This window comes from Natrix helvetica (assembly GCF_964273705.1).
Source record: "Natrix helvetica genome assembly, chromosome: 12".
In the NCBI taxonomy this organism is placed as follows: Eukaryota; Metazoa; Chordata; class Lepidosauria; order Squamata; family Natricidae; genus Natrix; species Natrix helvetica.
This window is the reverse complement of record NC_138556.1, coordinates 16,002,224-16,016,613: the sequence shown is the minus strand read 5'-3', so window position 1 is coordinate 16,016,613 and position 14,390 is coordinate 16,002,224. Positions and strand designations below refer to the sequence as shown.

At 44.8% G+C, this 14,390-nt stretch overlaps 1 protein-coding gene across 1 annotated transcript in view; it reads left to right on the top strand.

Annotated features, from left to right (window-relative positions):
* Window positions 1–10,036, top strand: part of RBPMS2 (RNA binding protein, mRNA processing factor 2) — a 31,087-nt gene extending 21,051 nt beyond the window's left edge. The window contains exons 6-8 of the mRNA XM_081964686.1: window positions 708–856; window positions 7,789–7,856; window positions 8,648–10,036. Of these exons, the coding sequence (XP_081820812.1) occupies window positions 708–856; window positions 7,789–7,851 (212 nt within the window). The 3' untranslated portion in view covers window positions 7,852–7,856; window positions 8,648–10,036. The remainder of the gene's footprint in view (window positions 1–707; window positions 857–7,788; window positions 7,857–8,647) is intronic.
* The last annotated feature ends 4,354 nt before the right edge of the window (window positions 10,037–14,390 follow it).

The following is a 14,390-nucleotide window of genomic DNA, read 5'->3' as shown; positions in this document are numbered from 1 at the left end:
TCTGGGAGTTGAAGTCCACAAGTCTTAAAGTTCCCAAGTTTGGACACCCCTGGTCTATCCTCACGCTGTTCAGGAGGACAACCCCTTAAAGGAAACATTAAGAGTGGCCCCCCAGGCAACAAAGAAATGGACCGTTTCCTGATATTGTGAGATCTCAAACGTCTACATTGGGGGAGGTTTACGAACAGGTTAGGATAGCTCTTAGGTGAGCCCCCCCCCCTTTGGACAGCATCTTCTTGACCTGGACTAATCTTACAGGGTGGTGCCGAGCAGAACCTGGTGGGAGACCCTTCCTGCAGAATTGGGGTGAGGACGTTTGTGTCTGGGATGGGCTTTTGAAGAGGTTTGCGTGAATCGCTTGACCTTTCGTTTCTTCCCCATCCAAGCACGGACAACCTGTAGCACTCCACCGCATTTCCAGATGTTGCCATATGCAGACGTTCTGCCCATTAAAAAAAGAGTTAATGCTTTTGGGTTCGCCATCCATCTCGTGACATCACAAGCTAAACTTCCTGTAGCTCCCCAAAGACTGAGATGGCACGTCAAAAAATGGGGCTCAAAAACTTTATCGGCCAAGACTTGAGGTTGCCTTTCCTCTACCTATCCTCCCCCCCCCCCCGCCCCATGTGCTGTAAGATACTCCATGCTTTCCTCCTTCCCGATGGGCGAATTTTGCTGACCTGCTGCTGCTACTTCTCCTCTTCTAGATGATCTGACTGGAGCTGCCCTGATTCCGGCATCTCCAGAGGCATGGGCTCCCTACCCCCTGTACACCACGGAGCTCACCCCTGCCATCCCACATGCAGCGTTCACCTATCCAGCTGCTGCAGCTGCCGCCGCTGCTCTTCACGCTCAGGTAAGTTCACAATGGAACGTTGTTGTTGTTGTTTTTTCCTTTGGGTGTGAAGCCCCCTCTTGCAAGGGACAACACAACAGCTCTGCTTCAAAACTTTATTTCGTGCTGAGGGTTCTTCCCAGGACGGAGAACTTCAACGAGTGAGTGGAGAGTTGATGTCCCAAGAGATTCTTCCCCTCTTAACCAAAATAGCCTGCATCCTCAGGGAGAAAGCTTCTATCCTCCCCAAATCTGCCTTAAATTTAGAGAAAAACAGTGGGCTAGAATTCCCCTCTACTTCTCAAGCAGGTTTGTTAGAGGAAATGAATTAAGCAGACCTCCAAAGGCAGGAATGTCCAACCTTGGCAACTTTAAGACTTGCGGACTTCAACTCCCAGAACTTACCAGCCAGCTGTGCTATCCTGGCTAAGGAATTCTGGGAATCGAAGTCCAACAGGTTTTAAAAAGCTACCGAGGTTGGACATCCCTGCTCCAAGGGATTCAAGCACTCAAAGAACACCAGCTCAAAATGAACTGCGCTATTCCAGCAAGCATGGAGGACTTGAGTCAGCTTCTCGAGAAACAAAAGTGAACTTCTTTTAACTTCTCAGATTGTCCCAGGATGGGTATTTTTATCCCGTTCCAAAAAGCCGTTGATGGGAAAGTCCACGCCTATTTTACCTCTTGTGGGGGCGGCGAAAGGAATTGGCCGTCTCAAGTTCAAAGGAAGAGAAGTCAGGAAGGTGACCCACACAGTTGGAGAGATGGATAAGAAGGAGATGGTCATGTTCCATTTCTGGACAGTGTCCGATCCAAGAAGCTCCCTGTTGAGAACAAGGCCTCTTTCAATCTGGCAAAGAATGGTATGAAGTCAGCTTGAACTTCTTCCCTTCAAAAGCCATTAAACGACTGTTAATTTTGGTTCTACTGCCCATTCAAAAAAGTCTGTTCTTGTATGGTCTGACCCTATTAAGGATAGATTGCTCTGCAGATGTTTGAAGGAAGGAAGAACATAGTTTAGCATGGTGACCAAGCCATAAGAATGTATACAAACAGGGGTAAAATAGATAAAATGCACAAGATCCAGAGGGGAGGGGAGAATAAATAACTGTTTTTACAGATTATAATTCCCCCCCTCTCTCTGATTCCATGGAGTCAGAGTTATCCCGTAAGGGGAATTTTAGTAAATCCACATTCATTTCCTGAATTTTTTTTTTATTAGAAGCTTCACCTCAAAAAGGCTCCCTAAAGGCTACGTGTGGGTGTACTTACAAGCATTTGGATGCCATTACAAACAACCCTTGTTTTAGGATTAGAATCTAAAAATACAAAACAAAGATAAAAGATGGGAAAGGAGCTTTTTTTTAAAAAAAAAAACCAAAACCCAACCACGTTCCACTTTTTCAAAAGAGTTTGGAGAATGATCTTGCCTCCATTCCCTTAATAAAGGAACCCTGGACAGAAACGTCATTTCTGACCAGTCTCTCCGTGTTCATTTTTATGTGCTTACATGTCCCTGGCCCACTGTTTAGAGAATGCAGAACAGAAACGGTGCAGAGTTTATAGTAACTCTTGGCTAAACAATATGGGTTGCAAAGGATGAGCTTTGCAGACCGAGGGTGCAAAATTTAAAGATGTTGGCCTCGGGAAAGTGCCGTGCATGATTAAAGACTATCAGCTTGTGTTCTTATAATTTTGAAAACTTGGAATGGAGGCCTGCAGTTATGTCTCCTCTTCCCTTAGAAAGACAGTTTCCCCAGGCTGAAGTCTGCAGGTTTGTCCTTTAAAGCAAAACGAATGTGTTACTCATAAAAGCCTTTTGAGTTAAACATTACTTCACTCTCCTTACTAAGCAACGCAAAGCTCAGAGTTCCACCCACCACTCCGGCCGAAATCCGAGTGAAGAATTTTGAAATTCTTCATGAAATAATGGAAGAATTGTTTCCTCAATTTTTTCGACAGGAGTATCATGGGGATGTTTGCTTAACCCCTTGGCCTACGTGTTTAATCAATTGAAGTGTCCTGTTTCATTGCTGCTTGGCATATAGTGACCGGGGAGGTTATTTATGGGTCAAAGTCCAAGGAAATGAAATGGACAATTCTTGGGTGCAAATTCTTGGTCATCCATTTCCTTGAAGACTCTAGGTCAGGGGTGTCCAAACTTGGGAACTTTTAAGACTTGTCGACTTCAACTCCCGAAATTCTGAGAGTTGAAGTCCACAAGTCTTAAAGTTCCCAAGTTTGGACCCCCTGCTCTAGGTGATGCTTTATGGGGATCAGACTCCTAAAGATATGACTTAGCCATCATATCTATAGACGCGTTGACACCCTGATCTTCCAATTAGTGTGTATTTTTAAAAATTGCTCCATAGTCAACCTTAACCAACCCATGGCTAACCTCACTAAGCCATGATTTGTTTTCACCAAGCCTGAAAAAGCTTGGTGGTTATGTTCACAAATACTATAGGCTCAGAACAAGCCATGCTACGACTCAGTATAATGTATGAATCGCCTGGTGGATGGATTGTGCACACACAATGGGGTATCATCTTCCCTAGTCCCTGGTGGCCTCCAGATGTTTAAACTGGGGAGAGACTGGCTAAGGATGGTGAGACTTTTGAAGGGTGAGGCAGTTATCTGAAGGATAACAGATTGGTGAAGAACAAGCACCTTCAAAGGAGGTTCAGCTAGTTAGACCATCTACAGTACTTGGTACTTTTCCTCTTACGGAAAATAAACGCCCCAGTTTCAAACGACCCTTCGAGAAGTCCTTTGGGCAAGGAAGGTCCGTGGGTCCCTAAGGAAGAGAAACTCCAATGGATGGAGAGATTCCATGAACCTTCTTCTAATGAACTGATGGACACTGAAAACTCATAACCTCTGTTGCCTCTCAGGGCCGGTTCCCCCACCCCTGATCTCACCTGAGAAATGTCCTCTACCCAGTGGCCTCTGCTACCCATCAAACAAGCCTCTTGCCCCCACCCGAGGGGCTCCCACAATGGCCAGCTATTGGTTGAAATGACCCCTCCTTTGATGTCTTCAGTGACCTGCAGCCCAGGATGCCTACGCAGGCTTAGCTCTGAAGCTCAGAACTGGCCTTGGACAGGTGGGACCTCACAGTCCTGACTAACCCCTGCTAGAGTTCATTCCCAGAGGCCTTTCAGGATGGGGCCCGTCTGGAACAGGCTGGTAAGACGACAACATTTGCCATTTGGGGCACAGTGGGTTGTTTTGTTCTTTTCTTTTTTTTTTCTCCAACTTTCCGCAAGCTTTATTTTGTTTTTGCCCCTTCTGTTCCTTAGCAACCCCAATGCATGGGCCTCCACGCTATTCACCCACCGAAAGCCCAAGCAACATGAAAAACAACAACAACAGGCATTTCTCTAACCCACCTCTGGCCAACTTGGCACATATGATACGGGCACCACAGCATGGCACTTCTTGGGCTCCCCTTGGAGCACCGATGGGTTTATCCCACCCGGGGGTGGGGGTGGGAGGAAAGGAACCCCTCGTGAAGGTTTCCTGTCACCTGGTGGTCTCAGGGGGAGGGTGGGAGTGCCTCTCGGCCACCACCTTTCACTCACCACACTCACCTGCTGGGGAGGGAGGTGTAGTCGTAGCAGTAGTAGCAGCAACAATAGCACACTACGGATTTAATTTTTCCTCCCCCACACGGTCAACTGGCACATATCAGTCACGCTATGGACTCCGCCAGGGAAGGGGAAAAGCACTCCTCCCGTGGCTGGAATCTGGGGGGGGGGGGGAAACCTCCTTTCACACTCCTCCCCTCCCTCTCTTTCTTTCTCCCCTCCTTCCAAAAACGAGTAAAATTCTGACTTTGACGCGATGATACCGGAAAAGGAAAATGTAAGCAATCTGGGACAATGTGCGTATTAAGGGAAGAAGCGGTGATTGGAAGGGGCTAAGCGGTGACACTATTTAAATCCGAGAGTGACCTGAGCAGCAGAATTTTACCTCTGTCGTGACGGACTTAAGGGGAGGCATCCTCTCTTACCTGGCGGGGGATGCCTCTTCTAAGGCAGGGATGATGGAGACAGGTGTGCAAAACAAGATGCTTTTTGTTTTAGAACTGATTACTGGTGTGCAGAGGTAAGGAATGGACTCAAAAAAGCATTTCACGGTGGGTTGAATTATTCAATTATTGTGTGTATGTAAAACAGAGGTCTTTAAACTTGGCAACTTTAAGACATGTGGACTTCCAACTTTCAGAATTCTCCAGAATTCTAGGAGTTGAAGTCCACACGTCTTAAAAGTTGCCAAGTTTGGGGACCCCTAATTTAAAAGCTGTTGGGGAGAAGCTTCATTGGAGGAAGAGTGAGCTGGCATCAAGCAGCTGTTTGAAGGCATTTCAGCTCCCAAAGGTGCTTTCTCAAGAGTCAACTGGACTTCCTTTGTTTTTTCCTGGAAGGTGTTTTGCTTCTCATCCAAGAAGCTTTTTCAGTTCTGACCAAAGGGAAGGATTTCGTCATTCAGTCAGAACTGAGGAATCTTCTTGGATGAGAAGCGAAACGCCTTCAAGAAAACAAAAACAAAGGAAGTCCAGCTGCCTATTGAAAAAGCACCCTTGGGGACAACCATGACCTGGATGACCAATTGGTCTTCCCAGGTGCTTCCTTGGAAAGCCACCAGAGCACTCGAGAGCAGCACGCCGGTTGGCCAGGGGAGATCCTTCTCTCATTCAGCTGCCGAAGCCGAATGGCCAAAACTGATTCCAGATGTGCGGGGGAGATGGATTTAGGAATCCGGGAAGTGCTCTTGAGCTACGGCTGGGAGGAGCCAATGTGAAACCATAATATGTTGATGGCTATCAAATGAGATTGTCGATGTTCAGAAAAAGAGATGGGCAAATAGGTGAAAAACGATACAAACAGATTGTCATGAAGATTCCTGGACCTCTGAACCAAAAGGTGGCTTCTTGGGATCCAAAAAGGATCCCTGGAAACGGTTTGAAAAGTACCAAGGGTTGATCACAAACTCGATTAATCACATCTCCCCCTCCCCTTTCGAGCGTGGGTGGCTACGATCTTCCTGGCAGTTTAGAATAGGAGATTATAAAAGTTCCTATATGTGTCACACGCTCAAACTAAAGTTCATTTAGGGTTTTAACAACTATGAAGAGCTATTAAAAACAAGTTGAGGACATGCCATTTCCTCAAACCCCAGCCTACACTAGGAGCAGTGTTCCCTTCTTAATTCAGTAAGAACTGCATTAAAAATGGAAGCAAATGTAACGTAATTCACAAGGGCTAGAATTCCCAGGGGAGGGAAGTGGTGGCTCAGTGGCTAAGACACTAAGCTTGTCGATCAGAAAGGTCGGCAGTTCAGCGGTTCGAATCCCTAGCGCCTCGTAACGGAGTGAGCTCCCGTTGCTTGTCCCAGCTTCTGCCAACCTAGCAGTTCGAAAGGACGTAAAAATGCAAGTAGAAAAATAGGAACCACCTTTGGTGGGAAGGGAACAGTGTTCCGTGTGCGCCTTTGGCGTTTAGTCATGCCGGCCACATGACCACGGAGACGTCGTTGGACAGCGCTGGCTCTTCGGCTTTGAAACGTAGATGAGCCCCTTAGAGTCAGGAACGACTAGCACATATGTGCAAGGGGAAACTTTACCTTGAGTTCCCAAATTCTGCAAAATAGACTTGAGATGTTGGAATAATGCTTTTGTCCTCGTGAATGATATGAGAGCTGAGTTATTTTCTTGGAGCGGATTGGATGGGATCTAGTTCCTCCTTTGACCTCCGTTTCTGGATAATCCTGGTCACAGAAAGGCACCTTTATAATTGGGGTAGGGAATCAAGACTTCTAATCGGCACTTTCTACCAAATGGGTAAACAGCAGCCGACTTAGCAAGCAACACGAATTCCAAAACTCTGAAGATCTTCCACAAAGCCATTCGATTGAAATGATTTTATGTTCCAGCAAGATAGACTTTGGTTGAACTTTTAGGAGAAACTTTTATACAGTGGAACAAGTCAAGGATGGGGCCAGTTGCTTGGAAACTGAGGGGCTTGGAGCTCTTTGAACCTAGTCCAGAAGGCTTGTGGGGGATGCTTTGATCTTCCTATAGGAAGCAAAGCATTCAGATAGGCAGCCTGCAAAGACCTTGCAGCTGTGAGCCTGAGATTGTGTTATTGAGCAACCCACGTGGGCTGGGCTGAAGCAGAGAGCAGAAGACGAGAAAGGAAGAAGTGTTGTCATTGTGGCCGTTCTATTATACGTGTTAATTTTTTTTCTCCCCAAATGCCCATAAATCTCAGAAAAATGCAAAGGCTACCAGTCATATGATTGTGAACTGATAATTATGGGCTAGAGCAGGAGTGTCCAAACTTGGGAACTTTAAGACTTGTGGACTTCAACTCCCAGAATTCCCCAGCCAGGAACAGCGTTCCGTGCGCCTTCAGCATTTAGTCATGCCGGCCACATGACCACAGAGACGTCTTCGGATAGCGCTGGCTCTTCGGCTTAGAAACGGAGAGGAGCACCGCCCCCTAGAGTCGGGAACAACTAGCACATATGTGCGAGGGGAACCTTGACTAGCCTTTATATGGAATAATGGGGGTGATGGGAGTATGAATTGGATATAATAACCTTGAGTCAACCTGGATGACCCAGTATGATACGGCTGCCCTTTTTTCAACTTTGGAATCACCTCAAAGGTGATTTTGAGGCCTCAGAAAAGTTCTCCTTACAGCTAGTCTACCCTTGGAGATGTGAAGAAATCCATTACTAGGTTAGGGGCAAGGAGATCTTCTGCAGTCTGAAAGAACTCTTGGTCATGTGAAAGCGTCATAAGCAACGAGTGGATAGTTCTTTTTTTGGAGAACCTTCAGCTCTGTTGAGCCTTGGGGACAAATGTATCCTAGGCAGAGTGTTTCTGCCTGATCTTGGCTGACCATCTTACTCCTCCCACATCACATCTTATCATTCTCTTCTAGATGCGCTGGTACCCTCCTTCTGACGCCACCCAACAAGGATGGAAGTCCCGGCAGTTCTGTTAGTTTTAGTGAGTATCGGGTTGCAACGCCTATAGGAGTCCTGGGTGTGGGTGGAGAAGACAGGGCGTTCTCTTGCTTTTCAGCCAGTGGAAGGTGAGTTTTGAAGGTTGACTACAAGACAACGGCCTGGGTTTTTGTGCCAGTGGAGCTGGCAACAGAGTCGGACTGTGAGGAGGTTGGGGAGGAACATGGGCCAGTCCTGGAGTCTGGGGAAGGCTCTGATGAGGGCTCTGTGTGGGAGGCAGAGAGGGGGCCGGGGCCATATGCCAGTTATCAGCTGCCTTCAGAGTCAGACATCAGTGAGGCAGAAGAACAGCTGGAGCCTGTTCCCAGTGTGCGCATGCACAGAATTGCCAGACGAAGGGAACAGCTAAAGAACAGGGTCAACTTGGGAGGAAGGCCACAGGTGGACAGTGAATGGCCCCCCAAGAGGAAATAAAAGAGGAGCGAAAGGGGAGTGGAGTTTGCAGGAGACAATTAGTTCACTTAATTGGTTCGTGACTCTCCGAGACTCCTTGCCAGGTTCTGCAGATCTTGGCCTGGCAGCTCTCCAAGTCAGATAAGGTCTGTGACTGTAAATCCTCCCTTGAAAGACTTTGCAGGATGTGAATGAGCAGAATTCGTAGTCAATTAATAAAAGGGGTTTTTGTCGGGACCAGGAGTTGGCTTCATGCTCTCCGGAAGCCTCAGTGAGAAGAAACGGGGGGTAAATGCTGTCCTCCATGCATGCCGGTGGGGCTATGATGAAAGACATCCGGAGTTAGCCTTCATAATATGTTCTCTTGCTTTTTTTCCCAAGAGCTGCTTTTGGCCCACATTTCCCCCTCTTGTCTCTCCATGGACTGATGCACGAAGGATGAAGGAGTCTTTGGGAACCTCCTCTCTCGGCCTTTTCCCTGGACACCATCAAAGTGCCCAACGTCACTTGGCCGTGTTATGAACGAAGCGATGGATTTCCCCCTTCCAAAACTGTGAACGACGTCTCCTCCGTCTCTTCCCCAGGGTCATGGGTTGCCCTTCCCCCAGCTCTCTTCCCCTTCCCCTCAATCTGCTAAGCCCCACCACCACCTTACTCTTGCTGAGTTTCTCCTTCTGCTTACCTTTTGATTCCCTTCAGGAGAAACTCAACCGTATTGATACACCCCATCTGGTGTGGGCGTGCGTGTACGTATATTCCCAGCTGGGATGCTGGCATGCAGTCTCGCCTAGCTGCGTACAGTGCAATATCTAAGAATTTTTTCTTATCCAAAAAACCTTGTGTTTGCAGTTTTGCTGAAGGAAGCAAAAAAAAAGACAATTCAGTTTTGCATGTTTTCTGGCATGACTTTAAAACACTTTAACATGGTGGGTTTGTGAGTGTGCAGAATTCGTTTTTTGGTCTAGCATTTGTGTAACCATAGCAGTAGATCTTGGACTTAACTATTGATCACTAAACTTTTCTTTTCATCTCGCTTCTGTCAAGATTTGGCTTTTGAAAATAAAACCACTTTCTGTCTTCTCTCTCTCTTCCCTCCCCCCTCTTTCTCCTCTTCCTCCTCCTCCGGGGTATCTTTCCCTGTTCAGCCTTGGCTAGAATTTGAAATAAGAAAGTTTCTTCTTCAAAGTACAGTGCACTGGGTTTCCGCTCCAATTTTGCCCTTCCCCAATTTAAGTCAAGAGTTGTTGGGTTTTTGTTTATTTTGTTGTTGTTGTTGTTTTTCTGTCAAACTTCTATCTATAGAACAGCTGTAAAATATTTCACTTTTTTTCTTTGCCATCCCTCGGATTGGAAAGAATTCAGTCTTGCCAAATCAGCAATCCTTAGGGGAATACCGAACAAAGATGTACGAGTATTTTTGTACCATGTCTAATAAGGAAATATTTATGCATCATGCAAAGATTTTGTGTGGTTGTTGTGCAATTAATTATTACAGAGTAAAAATAATAATAATAACTGTAATCTGTAAGATGAGTTTAATGTTTAGTTAAAAGCTTGAAGAGAAAGACTTTTTTTCTGTAACTGATTCAGTCAGGCATAGTAACGAGAAATTGCACAATTTTTTTTTTTGTTGATATTTTATTGCTTGGTATTTGGAAGTCCTTTAAGTATTACATTGAAGTATGGCTGTCTCGCTTTGTATCAAGATCGTTGAATAAGTTGCTATATCCTTTGAGAATGTGAAACTGGATAATATATGAATTGTATTCAGAGGTGTGTTGGTAGATTCTTTGCTGTGTGGAAGTTTTTCTTTTCATTCTTTGCTCACAGAGAGCATTGGTTAACCTTACCTGGAAAAATCAGGTGGGGGCTGCGTTGGTCTATGGTTTAACAGGCATCTTCAACCAATCCTTAAAATTTGCCCTCTTGGAGATTATAAATCTGTATGTGATCCAATACCACCAAAGTGTAAAATGCAAAGTCTCAGAACATTTGGGAAAACGTTGGTGTTAGTAATAGAGAGAATGTTGTTTATTTATTGATTTAGATCCCCTCTTTCTGAGTCTTGATTTGCCTGAGAAGTAGATTAGGCTGAGACACAATGAATGGCCCAAAATCACCCATCTTTTTTTTTTAAATAAATATTTATTACATTTTCCAACATTAAAAACAAAACAAGCACAAAACACACATTTACACTTGTAACAGCTTTTCTATATTGGTGTACATGTTTTTTCTAATAATCCTGTTTACAAAAAAAAAAAAATTCTATCTCTATATCATTATCCTAAGTTATATCCATATTTAAGTACTCTCTATATATTATACTTTTACCATTTATACCTTATGTTTTGCATTTACTCTCAAGCCAGGAATACCATCTATTCCAGATTTGATAGTGCTCAGTTTCTTCCCTCTCCTTCATTTCCGTAGACAGTCTATCCATTTCTGCATATTCATAGATTTTCCTTCTTATAATTGGGTCTGGGAGGACAAAGTCACCCATCTAAAGGTGGATCTCAAAGTGGGTTTCCTTACTCCTAGCCTTAGCTACTACACTGCACTGGTTTTAAAGACCTACCAAAAGTCTAATGGAAAGTAGCTCTCCAATGAAATACATTTACTAGTAAAATTAGGAAAGAAATTTCAAGAGTAGCCGTTGTCCCCCCAAAAGCATATAATCAAAATTTCAAGTTGGTGGTGTCCAAAAAATCCTAACTGGAGCTACCACATCCCATGGTGCTCTTCATATCAGATAAGCCACAGGGTTGTTACTTGAACATCTGTTCCTACCAAATTTTAAAAAAAAGTCAGGTAAAAATCAAACAAAAAGAAAAATCTACCTCCATTGGGCAAAATTAAGTCTTATTTTTAGCACTTTGCAGTCCTACGAAGGCTAAACATTCCAATGGGGATAAGTTAATCAGCTTAGTCCAAGAGGTCCTTGACTTATGATCACAATTGAGCCCAAAATTTCTGTTAAGTGAGATGTTTGCTAAGTGAATTTTGCCCCATTTTACAAACTTTCTTGCCACAGTTGTTAAAAGTGGATCACTGCCGTTGATAAGTCAGTTACTTGGTTGTTAAGTGAATCTGACTTCCTCATTGACTTGGCTTGTCAAAAGGGCACAAAAGATGATCACATGACACACACACACACACGAGACATCGCAACAGTCATAAATATGAACCAGTTGCCAAGCGTCAGAATTTGCATCGCATGAGTATGGGGATTCTGCAAAGGTCCGTAACTGTGAGAAACAGTTGTAAGTCACTTTTTTTCAATACTGTTGTTACTGGGAATGGTCACTAAATTGTGAGTCAAGGACTCTGTATACCTGAAAAAGTGTTGGAAAAAAATTCACAAACTCTCCATCAAGGGCTCTTGCGGGATTTCCATTCTACAAACCAACATCAGCATTATCTAAGATTTAAACAAAATGTAGGACTCCGTAAGATATGGCTTAATACGATGGGTGATCCTTTTTTCTGTTTTTTGCCTTGGGTGGTAATGATTTGGCCCCTTCTATTTCCCCCCTCTTTAGTGCGATTTAAAAAAAAAAAGTCGGCCTGTTGTTTCCTTTCCTAGTTTCCAGTATATTTTGCTCTGGTATACTGTAGATTGCCTTCCCTCTGTGTCTGCTGGGACCTGGGCTGCATGGAGGCACCTGCTCCATTAAACAGGCAAGTTTGACTGTAGTCATCCCAAGCAAGCAATGTTTGATGAATAAATGATAACTTTTAGTCAAGTTGAAACAATTGCTCAGCCAACCGGCATTTTCATGGCTGCAAAAGAAACTGCTTTATTGCTGTGTTCAATTGCCCTTCCGCGATGTGAACAAAGGGGATGGCGTATGCTGCCGTAGGGAAGTTTGCAGTAAATAGCGAAGGAAATTAATATAACGAAAAGTATATTTGTAGACCTCCATAATCATTTTAGTTCTTGTCCATTTGTAGTCCAATAAAAACTCAATACAACTTATGTTGAATGGAGTCTGGAATTACGGCCATAGGTCATTGCCGTCGTAAGTCAAGGCATCATGTGACTGGATTTCAAGCAGTGGTGGAATTCAAAAGTTTTTACTACCGGTTCTGTGGGCGTGGCATGGATTGTTGGGTGTGGCAGGGGAAGGATACTGTAAAATCTCCATTCCCTCCCCACTCTAGGGGAAGGTTACTGCAAAATCCCCCATTTTCTCCTGATCAGCTGGGACTCGGGAGGCAGAGAATAGATGGAGGTGGGGCCGGTCAGAGGTGGCATTTACTGGTTCTTCGAACTACTCAAAATTTCCGCTACCGGTTCTCCAGAATTGGTCAGAACCTGCTGAATGCCACCTCTGATTTCAAGTTACAATGGCGTCTTTGGGCGATTGTTAAGCAGTGCCATTTTCCTCAATGGCCGTTTCCCCCACCCCCTGGAAACAGGAAGTACAAGCTGGAAACTGACCAAAAATACATAAATAAATAGAAAATTGAAGTCGCAAGACCACCAGATGCGGCAAACAGCTGTGACGGTGAGCCGGGTTGCCAGGCACCCAAAATGTGATGACCCATGATCATGGGATGGTATTCAGCCATTGTAACTTCATAACCATGTCACAAGTAGCTTGAGGGAGATCTGTTGTAACTTTGGTCGTTAAATGACATGGTAAGCTGAGGACTACCAGTAAAATTCATTCAATCAAAATAAGGAAGAAACATAAACCCAACAGAACTCTGGTGCCAACCTCAATAGTAGCCACAATTTAGTGTCAAAAACACCCCACCAAAGAGTTCTTTCTTCACAAACTTATAAAAAGGCAAAAAGGTTCCCCTCGCACATACAATATGTGCTAGTCATTCCCGACTCTAGAGGGCAGTGCTCATCTCTGTTTCAAAGCCCAAGAGCCAGCGCTGTCCGAAGACGTCTCCGTGGTCATGTGGCCGGCATGACTAAATGCCAAAAGCGCACAGAACGCTGTTACCTTCCCACCAAAGGTGGTTCCTATTTTTCTACTCGCATTTTTAACATGCTTTCGAACTGCTGGGTTGGCAGAAGCTGGGACAAGTCACAGGAGCTCACTCCATTATGCGGCGCTAGGGATTCGAACCACCGAACTGCAAACTTCACAAACTTCTAGGAGGGTTCAAAGGCCACAGACCTCTTGATGAGTTTCCAAATGCTGCTCTCCTTTTTCAGCTTGACTTGGACTTCTTTATGTTTTTATAGTCCGTGCTCTTCTTATCGGCCGGAGCTGCATTTCCACATGGTAAACCACAACAGTTAATTTGGGTTTTCATGTCATCCGGCCCCAAGTGTCTGAACCCATCAAGAGGGTAGCCTCGTCTTAGAGTGGCTTGGAGTGGCTTGGAGTGGCTTCCCAAGTTCCAAGTGAAGGTGGTCTTCCCAACTTAAAAGTGGCATCCACTCCAGGGGACATGCTGAGTCTTGGATGAGAGTCCTTCTCTACTCGTCAGAGCCATGCAGGACAAAAAGCTGCTCTCACTAACCTGTTCCTGTAACTTATCTTGTTGTGGGAAGAAGGGACAATAGGCTTGCTTTAGAAAGGATCTTGCGGCACTAAATTCACTCTTTGAAGTGTGGGCCTCCAACTGCTTCTCCTCTAGCACTTTTGAAGGTTGACTACAAGAACAAGAGAGAAGACAGAGCAAAGCATGGTTCCAGAGGCAGCAGTTGGAGCCAAAAGCTTGAGCTATCTCTTGAAACTCTTTAATGGGAAGAAAAAACCCAAAGTTTATATACCAGCAAAAAGGAACTGCTTTTCTGTCTCATCATCTAGAGCAGTGTTTCTCAACCTTGGCGACTTTAAGTCCTGTGGACTTCAACTCCCAGCTGGCTGGGGAATTCTGGGAGTTGAAGTCCACAGGACATAAAGAAATACTGATCTAGAGTTTCATGACCTTGAGGAGACGTTGTAATCAGAAGAAATCCTCAAGGGGTAACAACACCTTTCAATGTTTAATGTTTGTGGCCAGAGTGACCTGAGTCATGCACACACCATGCTCACAAAATCCAACCAAACTCCATGGCAGTTTAGTATGTTGAGCCAAAGGATGTGGAAAGCAGGGACAATCATTAAAAAAAAAAAAAAGATCCCTCCCAATACAACACAAAAGATTATTG